Source organism: Haliaeetus albicilla, chromosome 6 (genome assembly GCF_947461875.1).
Source record: "Haliaeetus albicilla chromosome 6, bHalAlb1.1, whole genome shotgun sequence".
NCBI classification, from domain to species: Eukaryota; Metazoa; Chordata; class Aves; order Accipitriformes; family Accipitridae; genus Haliaeetus; species Haliaeetus albicilla.
Genome location: NC_091488.1, coordinates 40711485 through 40726570, shown reverse-complemented (window position 1 = coordinate 40726570; position 15086 = coordinate 40711485). Strand labels below are relative to the sequence as shown.

General features: G+C 40.2%; 1 protein-coding gene across 3 annotated transcripts; it reads right to left on the bottom strand.

Moving 5' to 3' along the window:
• Positions 1 to 3365: 3365 nt before the first annotated feature.
• SLC35A5 (solute carrier family 35 member A5) lies at positions 3366 to 14967 on the bottom strand. Of its 3 annotated transcripts, XM_069785754.1 has the most exons (7): positions 14655 to 14967; positions 13753 to 13905; positions 12844 to 12942; positions 11032 to 11165; positions 7769 to 7836; positions 5635 to 6430; positions 3366 to 4454 (listed from the first exon to the last, which is right to left on the bottom strand). In XM_069785754.1, exons 2-7 carry the CDS (start codon positions 13880 to 13882, stop codon positions 4386 to 4388), a joined length of 1296 nt encoding a protein of 431 aa, XP_069641855.1. In that variant the 5' UTR covers positions 13883 to 13905; positions 14655 to 14967; the 3' UTR covers positions 3366 to 4385. The 3 variants fall into 3 exon arrangements, with proteins under 3 accessions (XP_069641855.1, XP_069641856.1, XP_069641857.1); XM_069785755.1 differs by lacking the exons at positions 12844 to 12942; positions 13753 to 13905; positions 14655 to 14967 and adding an exon at positions 11725 to 11865; XM_069785756.1 differs by lacking the exons at positions 11032 to 11165; positions 13753 to 13905; positions 14655 to 14967.
• Between the last annotated feature and the right edge of the window lie 119 nt (positions 14968 to 15086).

The window sequence follows — 15086 nt, the reverse complement described above, 5'->3', positions numbered from 1 at the left end:
AGAATCACAGAACTGGTTTCTAGAAGAAAATGGGAGGTCCCATATCTCAGTTTTAGAAAACAAGTGCTTATTGCATCAGTGTAGGAAGGTCAGCTGCCTAACTTTCTTAGCCTAAAGCAAAAGCTGAGGAAAGTATACCAGATGTCTAACAGCCACCTCCTGTAGACAAAAAGAGAAACACCTTTAGGGTGTTTTCTTTCAGGTGTTCATTTCAACTTTTCTGTAATCTTGTATTTTCATGTAAAGTCTTTAAATGGAGCCCTTTTAACTCACATTACAAATCATGGAAACTAAATGTCCTGTGCTGAGCAGGAGGAGACAGTTAACTTACAAAAAAGAGTGCAACACCTGATCCAAATTGCCCTTTTTTTTTTTTTTTTTTTAATTTCCCCTCTCCAGAATTCAAAGTTAAGTTGTGCAAGTACCAAACCCAGCACAGGCATTCAGTGGGAGTTGCATTAAAAAGACAACTCCAAACAAGTTGTCCACTTATAAGGGAGGTTGGGATGGGCTCTTAACCAAAACTACACATTCAAATATTCATAGAATTTGAGGAAGACTCAGTATTATTCTACATTCTGGTGCTGATTCCTGCCTTCATTACAAACTGGCTCAAAATTACCAGAAACTTTTAGCAACAAATTAAAATCCTGATTTTGCAACCTACCTCTCCCTATGGAAAACTAAAAGCAAAGCCTGAAGGAACACCAACCCAAAAAATCCTTTCAACAACAACATACAGTCATCTTAAAGACTGTAAGCATTCAGGAGCTACTGTACTCCAAATTAAGACTTCATTTTTTCAAAACACAAATCAAATCCAAAGCGCTGGATCCGTCCCTGCAGCATCACTCTGAGGACAGACTTACTGAAATTAAGGTCCTATTGCTACAGCTCTTAGTGGGAAGATTCCACATGATAAAGAAAAACTTTTTTCTTATACATGGGATTTGATTCAGCTCCAAGATGGCTGTTTTCATCCACAGGCTGTCTTTCAAGCACCATGGCTCTGTTGCTGCATTCACAAAGTAGCTGAAATTAACCAAAATAAATATTGCTTTAATTGGCTTGTTATAAACAAGAGAAACATGAACACACTTCTCTTTCTGGGAGGTTTTGTGAACTATTTCCTCAAACCTGGAAGGAGGAACTTAACATCCTCAGCAGCAATTACGTTCAAATGTTTGTGAATTTGGGTTCTAAATCACAGCTTAGAAAAAGCTCTCTGCCTGATGTATTTATTAAAGACTGTGTGCCAAACTAATGTTGCTCTCCAAAAATCTCCTCATAAACTTCCCTATTGTCATTTGAGGAGAAAATTAGCAAGCTTTCCAGCATGGAGTAGGTCAACAACCATACAGGGGAAACACTTAATCAAGTGGGATTCACATAACCTATTTGAAAAATGTAACTCCATAGAATAGCTTCCCTTTGCTAACCAGGGCTGCTCTCCAGCTGACAATCGTTTACAGTCACTTCCTCTAACAAATCCCATGTACACACTAAATTTGACTATTGCCATGGAAGGTACAGCTGCACAGAATTGCATGGTTATACTTTCGGGTTACTTTACACACTTTTTTATTGCTAAGTTGATGCAAATCCTTACCCATTTTTAGACAGCAGTTAACATTCCTGTTGCTGCAAAGGGGATATACAGTTCTCCTCCATTATGAAAAGAAACCTGCCTGGCCAATCCAACAGAATCTCTCTGAGACCTCCAACCTGAAGGCAACAGAAAGATTTCTACATGTTAGACAGGACCAACTCTACAGCACAAGTAAATGCTTGGATCAACAGTTATATACCTGGTATCTTTGTGCAATCTAAGACTTTGGCAAATAGGCCAAGCATGATAGCATCAGTGAAATTTATAGAGGGAAAAATCGTTAAGCAGGACAAGAGCTGAAAGCAAGAACTAAATGCACTTTATAAAATCTGCAGATCAGTCATTTCCATATCTCATTTCTCTTAATGCAGATACTTCAGGCAGGAAGGTCAAACATATGGTTTTTAAGACATTCATCTTTGGTCTGATGCCCTGTCATTAGAGGTATGAGGCTGATTTCTATGTTCTGACTTAATGCAAGGCAAAGCTCTCTGGAATTAATGTAAAAAGCTACTGCTCATGTAAATGCAAAGCAATCTAAAGCTAACAGTACTTTCACTCTTCTTGGAAATACCTGCTAAAGTTGGTAGCTATGATTGAAAAAGACAATGAACTCAGGCAGGTATATATTGCAAAGCTGTATGTAATGGAAAAAAAATGAAACTGTCTTATTGCAACTAAGTCTTTAACAGTTTGAGCTTTTTCTTTTTTTTTTTTTTTTTTTTTTTTTTTGCATTTAAGTTTCATTTCCCAAAATAGGACATCATAAACCAATGAAGACCACGTTTCTGGAATTTACATTGAAACATACTTTCTTATTCATTCTGTACAGGTGCAAACAACTAGGATTCCTTTTGTTGAAATGTCCTACTATACAAGCACAATGATATTAGCTGTAAAAAAATCTTTCATTGACAACAGTAATTTCCTCTGTACAGTTATTCTTAATATATGCTAGAAAAAGTTAATACTCCCAGAAAAAAGAAATGAGAGTAATAATTTTAGATTCATAGTTTATAACTTGACAGTCATTGGCCACATATGGAAAAAGGCTGCCCCTCTTGATGGATCAATGACAGGAGGTATGTTAATTAATATAGCAATGAGCCATCAATACAGGATGCATAAGTAAGCTGTTATACACAGAGCCTGGAAACAGGATGGCAGAGGGGAACAAAGGCAGGACTGTCTTCTGTCCACAGAGAAATGCATCACTAACTGATTACTATACACTGTGGTATGAGGCTTTGACACTGAACTCACTGCTTATCTTGTTAAGAATTCTTTGGACAGTATCTTTCAACTATGAAAGATGCATTTTTGAAGGGAGGAAATTATAAACCAACAGCTTTTCCACTGTTCTGAGAGAAGAAGCTTTAAGAACATACCAAGAATCTCTTATCTGCATCCCTCTTCCCCTCCCTCTTTTCAAATTCTCTGAATTATTTGGAACCTATTTTTCATCTCACTCAAAACACAGTCCAGCAGATGTCTCAACAATGACTCTGAGATCACTATGCCTGGCACTCTGCAGAATGATTTCTCTCTCTCCAAAATGAATGCAAGACCTTATCAGTCTGACAGGGTGGAGCAACACCAAATGATACTACCACCTGTATCCTCTTGCTCAGTGTTCCAGATGTTGAAGGGCATCACTGTAGCTGCATAATATTTGTTTTCAGACAGTAGCCTCAGTGCAAACTAAGCCTCTACACATAGCCTTTCTAAACACAAAAAAGACCCTATGATGCATTCATAACGTGTAATTCATAAAGTGTATAACACACTTTTGTTTTATTCAAGCTCTTTCAAAGTTAGGCCACATAAGTTGCATGTAAAATTCACTATCTGCTACATAGGCATTCCAGATTTCCATTTCCCCAGACACTGGGAGACAGGCACACAACAGTCTCACACTGAAAATGTGAGAACTAGTGGCTGAAGTCAGTGAAATCTATTCTGCTCTCAGTCACACCAGAGAAAATCAGAAAGGACGGACTCCACAGGAGTCAGTAGAGTTACACTGATGTATAAACAGGAATGAAGACAGCATTAAGACCATTCAAATTCAAATCACAATCCAGAGGTCTGCCTGTTTGACGGATCAACATACCTTAACCCAGATTATTTGATTTATTATACATTCTCAAGTAAAAGTTTGATGAGGTTGGTTCAGAGGGACTCTTACTCAGCTAGGGATATGTCAGTCTGAATTGCCAAAATACAGTAAAACAGTCAATATGCCTTGTTATTTATGAGGTTATAAGTAACATCTTAAGTCCCAAAAACAAACCTTACTGGAGCATTTGTACATTGGAAGATACAGCAAAAACATTAATCAACGCTCACATCACTTCTGCAAGGTGGAGAACAGTTAGCTTTGCTAACCAAGGAATTCATACAGGAAGTTGCAGTGACTCAGGACAGTCAACAAAAGCGGTGAAAGACATATGGTTAGAGTCCAGGACTGCCTTCCACAATGCAGCACATGTCACCCAGACCACTGAGTCCAGGGTCCAAGCCTCTTCTTGTTTGCATCAGTTACAAATTTTGTTTCTTTCAGCAGATTTTGAACTCCTGATTTACAGGGATAGGAAGAGGGAATACAACTCTCCATATATATGGCTTGAATGTTTTCCTCATCCATCTCTGACATCCAGCCCCCAAATAGTCTCATTTGCTCTGCAATTGGGGCAAAATGACCCTTCTCTATGTTAATAAAACATTAACATTCTCTCACTATGAGTTAACAGCACTCCTCTGAGCCAGCCTCATGCTAGAGGGAATCTTCATCTGTATCGATGTCACTGCTTGGTTTGTTCAATCTCTCAAATTCTTCTCCATCCTACAGGAATCAGAAGGAAAAGAGAACAATGTGAGCAAACGTTATCTTGTTATTAATAAAAAAATTAAAAAAAAAAAAAAAAGAGAAGAGAAGAATAAAGTTTATTTTGAAGGCATCACTTATATAATATCAAGACCCTGTAGTTTAAATCTCTTACCAGTGTGTTATAATCTTGCTCTAGGATATACATGCTTATAAAAAAAATCCCCTGTATCTTTAACACTTTTTAGTGAGTCGCTCCCTAAACCAGCTTGTAGCCTATTCCTTCATCAGGAAGCCCGCTTACATAGTGCTATTTGTTTTTACCACAGCTGCTCAATTGTAAGTGCTACAATAGATAATGCCCAGTATACCAAAAACCTATGACTTTGTGTTATTTACTGCTTGTTAAACAACAGCTGAAAAAGGCACCATGTGGAATTTCTGGAAAACCTATCTTCCAAGTTTAATGTTTCTTAAACAGAGACAGCACTCTGCTGGTTGCAACATGTATTACAGAACACATCTGTACAGGCAGACTAAAAGTACACAAACATTAACCCTTCCCCCTTAGACTTACTGCTCTGCTCAATTGAATGACATATCTAAGAGCGAGCCCTCCCTGCCATGTTCTAGTTAACTAGATTACTATTCTAATTAGGACAAAAACCACTAATGGGCCTGGAGGAAATGTTCTGCAAGAAAAAAAAACGTGTTAAAACTCTGTATTTAAACATTTCCTTTTTGTCTTCAGGTATCTTTGACTGTTAAAGTAGAAAGAATCTTAATATCAAATATATAAACTTCTTCATGATATGGTCTCAGCTACACAGATTTATCAGTTCTACTTATGTACAATTATTTCCCAGGCATCAATTCCAATTTCTGGATGCCCAGGACCAGTAAAATATTTTGGTTATAAAGGTTTCAAGAAAGGATTTGTACAAAGCTGAAGTTGCTCACGGGACTGTCTATAGTCACAGCAGGAAAGCAATGCTTACGCAGGCTTCATGAATTGAAGAAGTGGTATATGCAAAGCAATACACAATCAATTTAAAAGATTTTAAGAAATACTGAGGAGTTTTGGTGATTGAGGGATGAGTCCGGTCACATACAAAATCAATCTTCCAAACATTCCATAGCATAAATGGAGGCAAAACAAAAAAAGAAACCAGAAAAGACAAGTACTGAAAAGCCTTACCCCACTTGACCTCTCCCACGCATCTCCTTTGACAAGTTTGCTCCTTTCCCGCAGAGTAGCATATTCCAGGCCTCTTGGTTTACTGGCATTATAGATGAATATGGAGAGAAGCACTACAGGAGCTTCCAAAAAGAACTCTAGAGAAGGCCTGAAGTCAAAGATGACGAAAGAGACGGCGGTGATGATGACAGTGGTGATCTGAGCAGTCATAACGTGGAACATATTGTCTCGGAACTTCAAGATGAAGGCTACAGACAGCCCCAGGAAAGCTGTGACAAATATGAGGGCCACTGAGAAGATGTTGTGCCCATAAAAGAAGCCACAATTCCCTATCTGCCTCCGGTCCTTAGCCTGCAGCCCCAGCATAAGCCCATTGAACAGCACCCCAAAGGCATAGAGTTTGCTGTTCTGCATGAAGATGCTTTCAGCAAACTGATCCCCATCTTTCAAGATCTTTTCATTGTAGATGTTAGCCAGGGCAGAAATGAAACACTGCACTAGAATAAGCAGATGGCCCAGGCTGAGACGGAGAGGTTTCAATGCTCCTGCCATGGTACTGGTGACATTCCACTGGAAGCTGGGAAGGAAACTTGGTGCTATGCAATTGCCCTTTTCCAGGCATGCTTCCTCAGGTCCGGCATAGAGAAGGCAGTGGTTAGATGGACTAAAAAACATATTGTGATGGAATCCGTGTGCAGCCAAGCTTTGCTGATGGCCTCCAGTTCCTAGAGTCAGGGCAACGATGGACAGGAATAAAATCACCAGAGAAGCCCACTGTACCCAAGAGAGTTTTCGCCTAGGAGTAGACAGAAAAAGCCACCAACTTTAGAAACACAGTGGCACAAATTAAATGACAGGAGAACAAGCTCTATCAAACACCTAAAGACATAATGCCACAGATAAGGAGACAGAGACAGGCACAAATTAAAATCTTGGCTTTTCCAAACTGACAGTAAAATGCCAAAATGCAGCATGCTTTTCTATGGCAAGGGGGGCCCAGACTGGCAATCACAGAAATACAAAATAGAGTATTCTGTAGAGATAATTTAAGGAAAGTCTTTCAAGATCATGTTAGTTCTAGATACTGACTGCCTGACAACTTAAAAGCAACTGTTGTCTCCATGGGAACACAGGTCTGATGGATAAAAAGAAATCACAGGCAAAAAAAAAATCACCCTCTTTCTCTGGCAAACTTTTCCTATGCTTCACTTTTCCCCCATGATTTTGTGCCCTTTTCTAGTATTTTATGATGGTAAATCACATAACTCTATGAACGTAATTTGTAAGACTGTTAGAACTATTTATGCTATTTCTTCACTCAAGCAAAGCCTGTTTATCTTGGGGAAAATCAGAAATTTGGAACATTAAGTAAACTGTGACATCACAGAAGACATAAAACTAAACAACTGAGAAAAAGCATTTCAAGTCAGACTATCAGACACTGTTTTGGTATATTAACACCTGTAGAAAAGGCATCTTTGCTCCACGTTCAACACAAGTGACTTTCTGAGTAGAGTGTGAAGTTAATATCCATTTCCCTGTCAGTCTTTTCTGAATCTAAAGCACACCATAAAGAGCACAAATCAGGCAAAGTGGAACACATAGGAGTGAGAGTCTGGCTTTTGTCACGTGAATAACGAAGAAAGGACATATAATTACTTTTTAAAACATACTATGCAGTTGACCAGAAACACATCAGGGCTGGCACAATATTACCGAAGACACCTCTGTCTTTCACTCATACATATCTCGTCTCCTCTTGTTCGATTACATTTATATTCAATTAAGAATTACAACAGACTGGAAAGAAGTACTGCTAATCATGAAATTTGAGATTTACCATACACATGAAAGTACCCAAACCTTAATTCTGACCATCCAACAAGTAGAAAACAACTGAAATCATTATTATATATTACAGTTGACCAAATGTGTAGAGATATGTAGGGACTCCTAATAAGCTACTATTTCCTACATCTTCAGATGTAGAAACAAAGCCATCTCTCTGAGTTGGTATAGCCACAAGAAAAGAGAATTACTGTTCCCATCAGACGAAGAGAAAGAATGTAGCTTAACTTCTTCATCAAGGCTAGGAAGATATAAAATTTAATTTACTTTAGTAAATACTACTTACTTTAGCACTATCCTGAAGAGAAGAGCTGTTGTTATAATGACAAAATTTGAGAAGAGTACAGCCATTGCCTAGAAAGAGAAGAAGGGGAACAAAGTTATACTCCAGACATAGTGTGGACATCAAAAGCCCACCAACTTCAAGTGTTGACCTTTGTGCAAAGTGTCAGAGTGAAAAGCATCATCCTGCTACTGAACTTTCCTTCTTACCCAAGTAGTAGAATAATATGCCCCTAAAATGACATTCAAGTCTTATTTCAAATTCTCAAGCAAACCACAAAGCCTAAGTTCCACTGTAGTGGGGAAAGCTGTATTGAAACAAAGATGTGAGGAAACCAATCCAGTGGAAACCTTACTTATCAAAAAAGAAAATGGTTTAGTTTTCTGTCAGATCAGTTCCCCAGCCAGGCTGACCAGTTAGCTGCAAAACCAGCTGTGTCAGCATAAAGGAGGAAGTTGCTCCAAAATGAAAATAAGCAAAGAATAGGGGAAAGTGAGGCTGCTTCTGGCTGCAGTGCCAGCTTGCAGCATTCATGAAATCCCAGACGTGGACAAGGCACTTGCAGAAAATAAACTTCTTGTATGTCAAGTGCATGTGCTGTATCATTTATCAAAGGTAAGGAGGTGCTCGGCTTGAATTTTCAAGACTGCAACTGTACTAAAAAATTCATCTATTTCAAAGTACAACTGAAGACAACTCTAAAGCTCCTGCCTAATTTGGGAATAGCTGTATAATAATGACTATGCCCTAATCCATGGCCATGATGCCAAGCTGCAAGCTCCTTGTAGCAAGGACTGTCTATCTGGTCTCTGTATTAGACACTCTATACAGGGACACTGGACCAAGATGAGGCTCTTTTAGGCACTGCAGTTACCATTAAAGATCAGAACCTACCAGCACCAGTGAGGGAAAAAGGTTCTTTTTGGGGGGTGGGGGTGTTTCACAAATTGTGTGTTATTCAGGACTGCCCTGTGCAGTCAGTACACGTTCACAAATCTAGGTATCTGAACTCTTTTCTCCAAGTCAGCCTCAGAGTGAGATCACTTTTTTAGACAATTTTACACAAAAACATATATGTATTCAGAAATGGAAAACACAGAATTTATCTTGAACTTTCACATCTGCATTTCCACATTCCAAATTCTGCAATAGCGGAGCCTTTTTCATTTGCCAGCAGAAAAGCACAGGCCCTTTTCCCATTACCTTAGTTCCACTCTATTCCAACATACTATCTGCTGAATAATAAATCTCATGAAACAGCACGACACAGGGTCTCAAGTAAGCTGAAGACTGACACAAGACACCTGCCTAAGAAACCAGTGCTTAATTTTCTGCTTTGCAAGATTACAACTCAATAAATATTCATGTTAGGTGAACACTGTGGAAGGAGAAAAATATTGAATAAACAAGTGAATCTGGCAGAAACCACTCTGGAAAAAAAAGGCTTGATGTAAAATGTACAAGTGTTCCACGTATACTCTGGTTTTGCTTTACAGTCAAAGCTCCCCATCCAACATGTCTGGTAACATAATATGATCAAAATCTATAGCAGGATAGTTACAAGGAATTAATTTTTAGTTGTTTTGTTCTCTAAGGCCTCAAGGGACCTCTGTCCTAGATGAGGAGTAAGGAAAAAATTTACCAAAGATCACCATGCCACTAACTTACATGTCACAGACAAAATCTCTAAAAAATAAGTTCTATCACTAGGAAATGTTAGCGACTAAAGAGTATCCATAGGTACAGCTGAAGCTTCAAGCAAAAATCTCACCAAAGCAACTTTACACTTCAGGCAACTACTCAGCCAGGTACTACTTAGTCCCAAACCTACTTAGTTTTTGAAGTCACATGAAACCAAGTTCAGTGAGGTATAGCCACCTTCTTTCAAGCATCCTGCCTCAACCTTTTCACTTTCATGGTCTTGTACACTATCAAAGTATTCTATCTTACAGGTATTTAGTTATCTCTTTTAATACTTGTTTACCATGACAATGTCACAATTTCAGCTAACCCTCGTAAAATATATCCAGTTAAAAGGTATAAGACACTACAAATTCTAAAAAAGAGGAATCTCAGAGCACATGTTCTGAGGGGAGAGAGACAAGGTATGTGGGGAGGTGTGTGTGTAAAATATAAAAGCTGTGCATGTTACAAAAGATGACCTTAACTGAGCCAAATCAAATTCCTTAAGAAAGCAATAGTGTTTATGTAACTTTCTAAACATCAGGCTTTGTTATTACAAACATTATAGCTGAATTTCCTTCCTAAAGTAAAAAAAAAACCACCCAACAACAAAAAACAAACCTCAAAAACACCACCACAAAACAACCCCCCCCCCCACCAAAAAACCACAGAACCAAGCACCCCTGCATGCTATTTTAAGATATCCGACTCTTGATTTTAATTAGATTTTTCCAGCCAGGTCCTATTCTGGACTCTGGTCTGTCCCTGACAGAAATGTAGACCTAAAAGGGCAGTATTTTAAAGAAAAATTCTGAAAGAGAAGGAACAGAAACATTTATACTTATTTTTAATGTCAAAGAGGGGCAACCACGCTATTTTATAGCAAGCACTAACCATCTGTTGCCATCTAACTTCAAACATAGATTCTGAACCAAAAAGTATCCTAGCATGAAAATAAAAGAAAGCACAAAAACTGTGCTATTTCCTGAGCATATGTAGATTCATCCAAAAGGATGAACGTAGCTAGAAGAAAGTACCAATTAGATTTTGTGCTTAAACATAACTAATAAACAAATGCAAGAATTAAGAGTCAAGCAGTTTTCTTCCTCCTGTCCTCAGTTTCAGTTACACTTACTCCCTTTGTGGGATTACATTTATTCACTTTTCTTTGGAGTCAGTGAGGAAAGAAAATGTCATCATATCAAGTCACACACATAAAGTAGTAGGAGCCACACAGAAAAGTGCGGCTCAAAAACTAGCAAGATTAACAAATGCATTGAAAGAGAAATACAGAGTTGAAGTAATCAAAGAAGGGAAACCACCAAAAACCTGCCTAGTACTTAAGCAATTCAGCCTACTTCTAAATCACTTTGGATGGAGAAAATACACACTATCCTCTACTGAGAGCTGTACAACACTGACCAGTGGGCAAGAGAATGGGAAGGTCTGGCTGGTCAGGTAACAGATCATTCTTTTACCTGCAAATTTTGCCTTGCCAGTGTTACAACTGTAGATGGTCTAAGGGCAATTTTACCTACCACTAAGACATTGGAAGATACTTTATTCAGTATATGTATACTTACTGGCTGGAGGTAGGACAGCACGTAGAAGACAATCAAGTTATCCAAAAAGTAAAGAAAGGCAGGAATTGACCATTTCATGGAATTACAAAAATTCTTCCAGGAAAGACATTCAAAGGGATGATCCAAACAACCCTCTGAAAGGAAAAGAAATCAGTAAGAAAGACATCTTTCTTATTATCGAAAGCCAATTCCCTTGTAACAGAATAGGTACTATTCTGTTTTCAGGAACACTGTTGGACTGAAAAAACTAAGCTACCACAGCCCTCCGGCAACATAGAGGAGAGATCCAGGGCACAACACACAGCTAGAGCAGCAATCCTGTGTCTACAGGCATTCACCTCCTTGCTTCAGCAGAGAAAACATCAGGGAACCTGTTACCCCCATCAGAGTATTTGTCCACTGGGAGCAAAAATTCAATTATCAACCATTCTTTGAGGGCCAAAAAGCACCCCAAAGTCCCTACACAATAGTGACATCATTACTGGGTATCATTTTCTGATGATCTAATTTAGAACTGAAACAATGACAGGCAGTGGATCTGTTCATGAGCACCTGAAGGGCAGCCAGTAATGTCAGAAGTACAAAATAAACCAGAACTCAGTACCTGTAGCACACAGCACATGATCTGTGTAAAAAGAAAACATATAGGAAGAAGGAAGAAAGAAAGGACAAGGCACAAAGAATGACATTTACTTAGGTATTCAGGGGACACACACTCTAGGAGGAAGACTGTGATAGACTACTCTAGAGTTGGTGACAGAAGTACTTTGCTAGCACAGATTTAAGACTACACAATGTTATCTAATCCTCTTCTGAACCACCAACACATTGAATTCAGCAAAACTCAGACATCTGGAAGAAAAAAGGAAAAAAAAAAAAAAGAAATAAAACCAGAAAACATAATCAGCAATAGCCAATGATGGCAAACACTGACTGAATACATTTACTGTCTTAGGTATGTCTGTATTAAATGGTGGAGGTAAAAATTTCACCAGCTTTCCAGAGCCATGACTTACATAGAGAAGTGGACAAAACCAGCAGTTCAATTTAACATGAGCCTCCAGTGCCTGACTCCCCCTTCCAACTTAAACATCTGTTTTCTGCCATTTTGAAATGCTACGAAGTTAACCTCTCATCCTTTTTACATCAGGACAGAAAAGCCAAGAAAGAAAAAAGAAAAATAGCCTGCAATGCAAAATCAGTAGCTAGTGAAGCCTGACACCACTCTTTCTGAATAGCAAGATCTGTCTTCACAACAAGGCTACCTTGAATTATAACATTGATATGTTGCTTCTGACTCAAATACCACTACACACATACAAAGCCTCTTCAGTGGAAGGTCGTGGTGCTTTTAAGTAAGAGCGGTCAGAACAACAGAACATGAAGGCCAATCCTTGAGTTAATGCAATTTATAAGCATCTGTTCAGTTGTGACTTCACAGTGAGGTGAGTCCTATCATCCTAGCATGGTACTGTGTTAAAATTCTGAAAATGTTAGACTGTGTCTTCATTACACTTTCTAATTCAACTTACCTGTCCCCATTTCAGCTACCATACACAAAACCCAAGAACACCTGAATTTACAGCACAAAGTAGAGTTATACAAATAAAGTTTAGTTTTAACTCTGCATGGAAGACACAATTCCACTGAACCTTACCGGAAGGACCTACTCCATACTACTACATGTGAATCTATCATTTAAAAAAAAAAACCACCAACAAACAAAAAACCCACAATAAAAAAAAGGGATTTTAAATACAACAAATCTTAGAAACTCAACACATTTTAGTTATTTTAAACATAGGTACTTACCTTTTTTCTTAACCCATAGTGCCAATACCATGCACAGGACCAGTTTTACTACTTCAGAACATATGTTCACTGTTGTAGGAAGGTAATCATATTTGTTATCTGTAGGATTCAGCAAATCATAGAGAGTACACAATCAGATTCTGTTTCCTGAGTTCATAATTAGAGCAAGAAACTATTTTAACCCCTCCAGTCAGAATTTTAGCCACTTTCCATAAGTACAAAAGGCTATGTCAGCATTTTTATTATAAATATTCCAATTTTTATGATAGACAACTTCCTGAACAGTCTCCTTTCTAGGTTGAAATCTTTACTCATTTGGTCCACAGCAGAACTTTTTGGAAGAACTCAAGAACATCGCTGTTCTAAAAAAAATTAAAAATAGGTATGTTTTCTCCAAACAACAGTATGCTATTTTTTCCCCTCACAAAAAATGGCTTCCAGGATGACACAACCTTCTTCTAGGACTATCTCTTTTCTTTGTTAGCATATCTTGCTAATACTTGGCAAAAGGAGAAGCAGTCATACTAGCCAGTTATAGCACACCCACTGTGATACTGCTTTTCTCCTAAGACTGTTGCAAGACAAATATTTCAGTCAAGACATGTAACCATCGATAGTGCTTACACAACAATTCAGTCTTTGAAAATCAGCTATAAAATAATCCACTGCCTCATCTTTTAAGGGTGAATCTCCACGTGGATCACACTTTGCAACCCAACCTACCACTCCATGTTAGACCTGTGACTATACAGAGATTTTCCAGTACAGAAATATGTGTCGCTATTTATATAATTGAATGTTTATGTCAAGAACTCTGGAGGCAGAGAACTAGGCTTTTGGGTGTCTGTTTTACCCTAAATATCAACTCTTTCTTATTTGAGGTACATTATATTTATTGCCCAACAGCACCTTCATTGGCAGAATACTTCATCAAAAGGATTCGACTTGAGCCCAATGTAATAAACACTCCTCCAAGCAGAAAGGTATAGATGGTTGTCTTGGAGCAAAACACAAATCTATTACAGCACTTGGTCTTCATTCTGCTGTCTCGCTGTCAATGCCCTTTGGATGACAAAACAAAAATACGCTGTAAGTAGTACTTCCAGAACCTGGTTAAACAAGGCAAAACGTGTGTATTTTACTGCTTTATGTTATTTTATACAAAGATGCTTACATCACAAGCCATGATCTCATTCTACAGTTATCTTTTTTCTTTTTTATTAAAAAAAAAACAAAATTAAGAGAGCAAAAGGATATGCCATGAGGACCAGCGAAGGGGCATAAACGATGTATATATACACAGTGACTCAGAAGGTGGCACAAAGGGGCCAGTTTGTCTGAAGAGTGCACCTATGGAATACCGATCAGCTAAAAGGATTACGTGAATTACATGCTTATTTTTCTTTAATATTTTTGAAAGCGTTCTTGTTCCTGATTCCAAGAAGGAAAAGTTTTACAGCTGTGGAGCGAGAGCAACACCTCAGGGATGACCTGGCGTTTACTCGGCACCGGCTTGTGCCCAGAAGGCAGGGGAGGACTGCGGACCGCAGGAGGCAGAGGCCGAGCGGTACCCGCCTTCTCCGTCTCCAGCGCTGCCGTTACTCGGCCGACCCCTTAACAGGCCCACAGGTGTGAAAAACCTTCGGGCCGGTTGCGGCGGGCGGCCCGGCCGGCCGTTAACGGCCGCCGCGGCTCGCGCCGTTCCACCCCAGCGGGGCCGGCCGGAGCGCGCGTTGGCACCCCCGACGGCCCCGGGGCGGCAGGGAGCGCCGGCTCCGCGGGCCCCGGGGAGACACGGGGCGAACGCCCACCTCGCAGCGGTGGCGAGAGCGCGGCCGGTAAGCGCCGAAGGAACGCTCGCTCGCCTGGCTTCGCTGACCGCCGTCTGCCACGTCGTTACCTCAGGTCGACGCGCGGCTGCAGCCAGGAGCGGGACCGCGGCCGCCCCGGGGCGGCAGCGGCCGGTGCTCAGAGGCCGCGGCCAAGCGCACCGGGCGCACGGGCTCCCAGGAGACCGCGACACCGCGCTCCCCCTCACCCCCGCTGCACGCCCCCAACACCCATCACCCGACCAAGCCCGCGGGAGCACGGCCAGCCCCTCAGCGTCCCACCACAGAGCTCCCCGCCACGCCGCAACCTGTGGGGCGCTACCCGGCTCCCGCCTCGCCTCGCCTCACCCGCACCGGCCTCACCTGGCGGGGGGGGGGGGGGGGGGGGGCGGAGCCCTTCCGCCCGGCAGCGCG

Excerpts from the sequence above, each read along its gene's own strand:
- SLC35A5 (XM_069785754.1), bottom strand. The coding sequence starts at position 13,882 with ATGAAGACCAAGTGCTGTAATAGATTTGTGTTTTGCTCCAAGACAACC. Across the intron at positions 11,166-12,843 it reads ACTATGGGTTAAGAAAAAAG|AGGGTTGTTTGGATCATCCC; the intron begins GTAAGTACCTAT and ends TTTTCCTTTCAG. Across the intron at positions 6,431-7,768 it reads CTCTTCAGGATAGTGCTAAA|GCGAAAACTCTCTTGGGTAC; the intron begins GTAAGTAGTATT and ends GTCTACTCCTAG.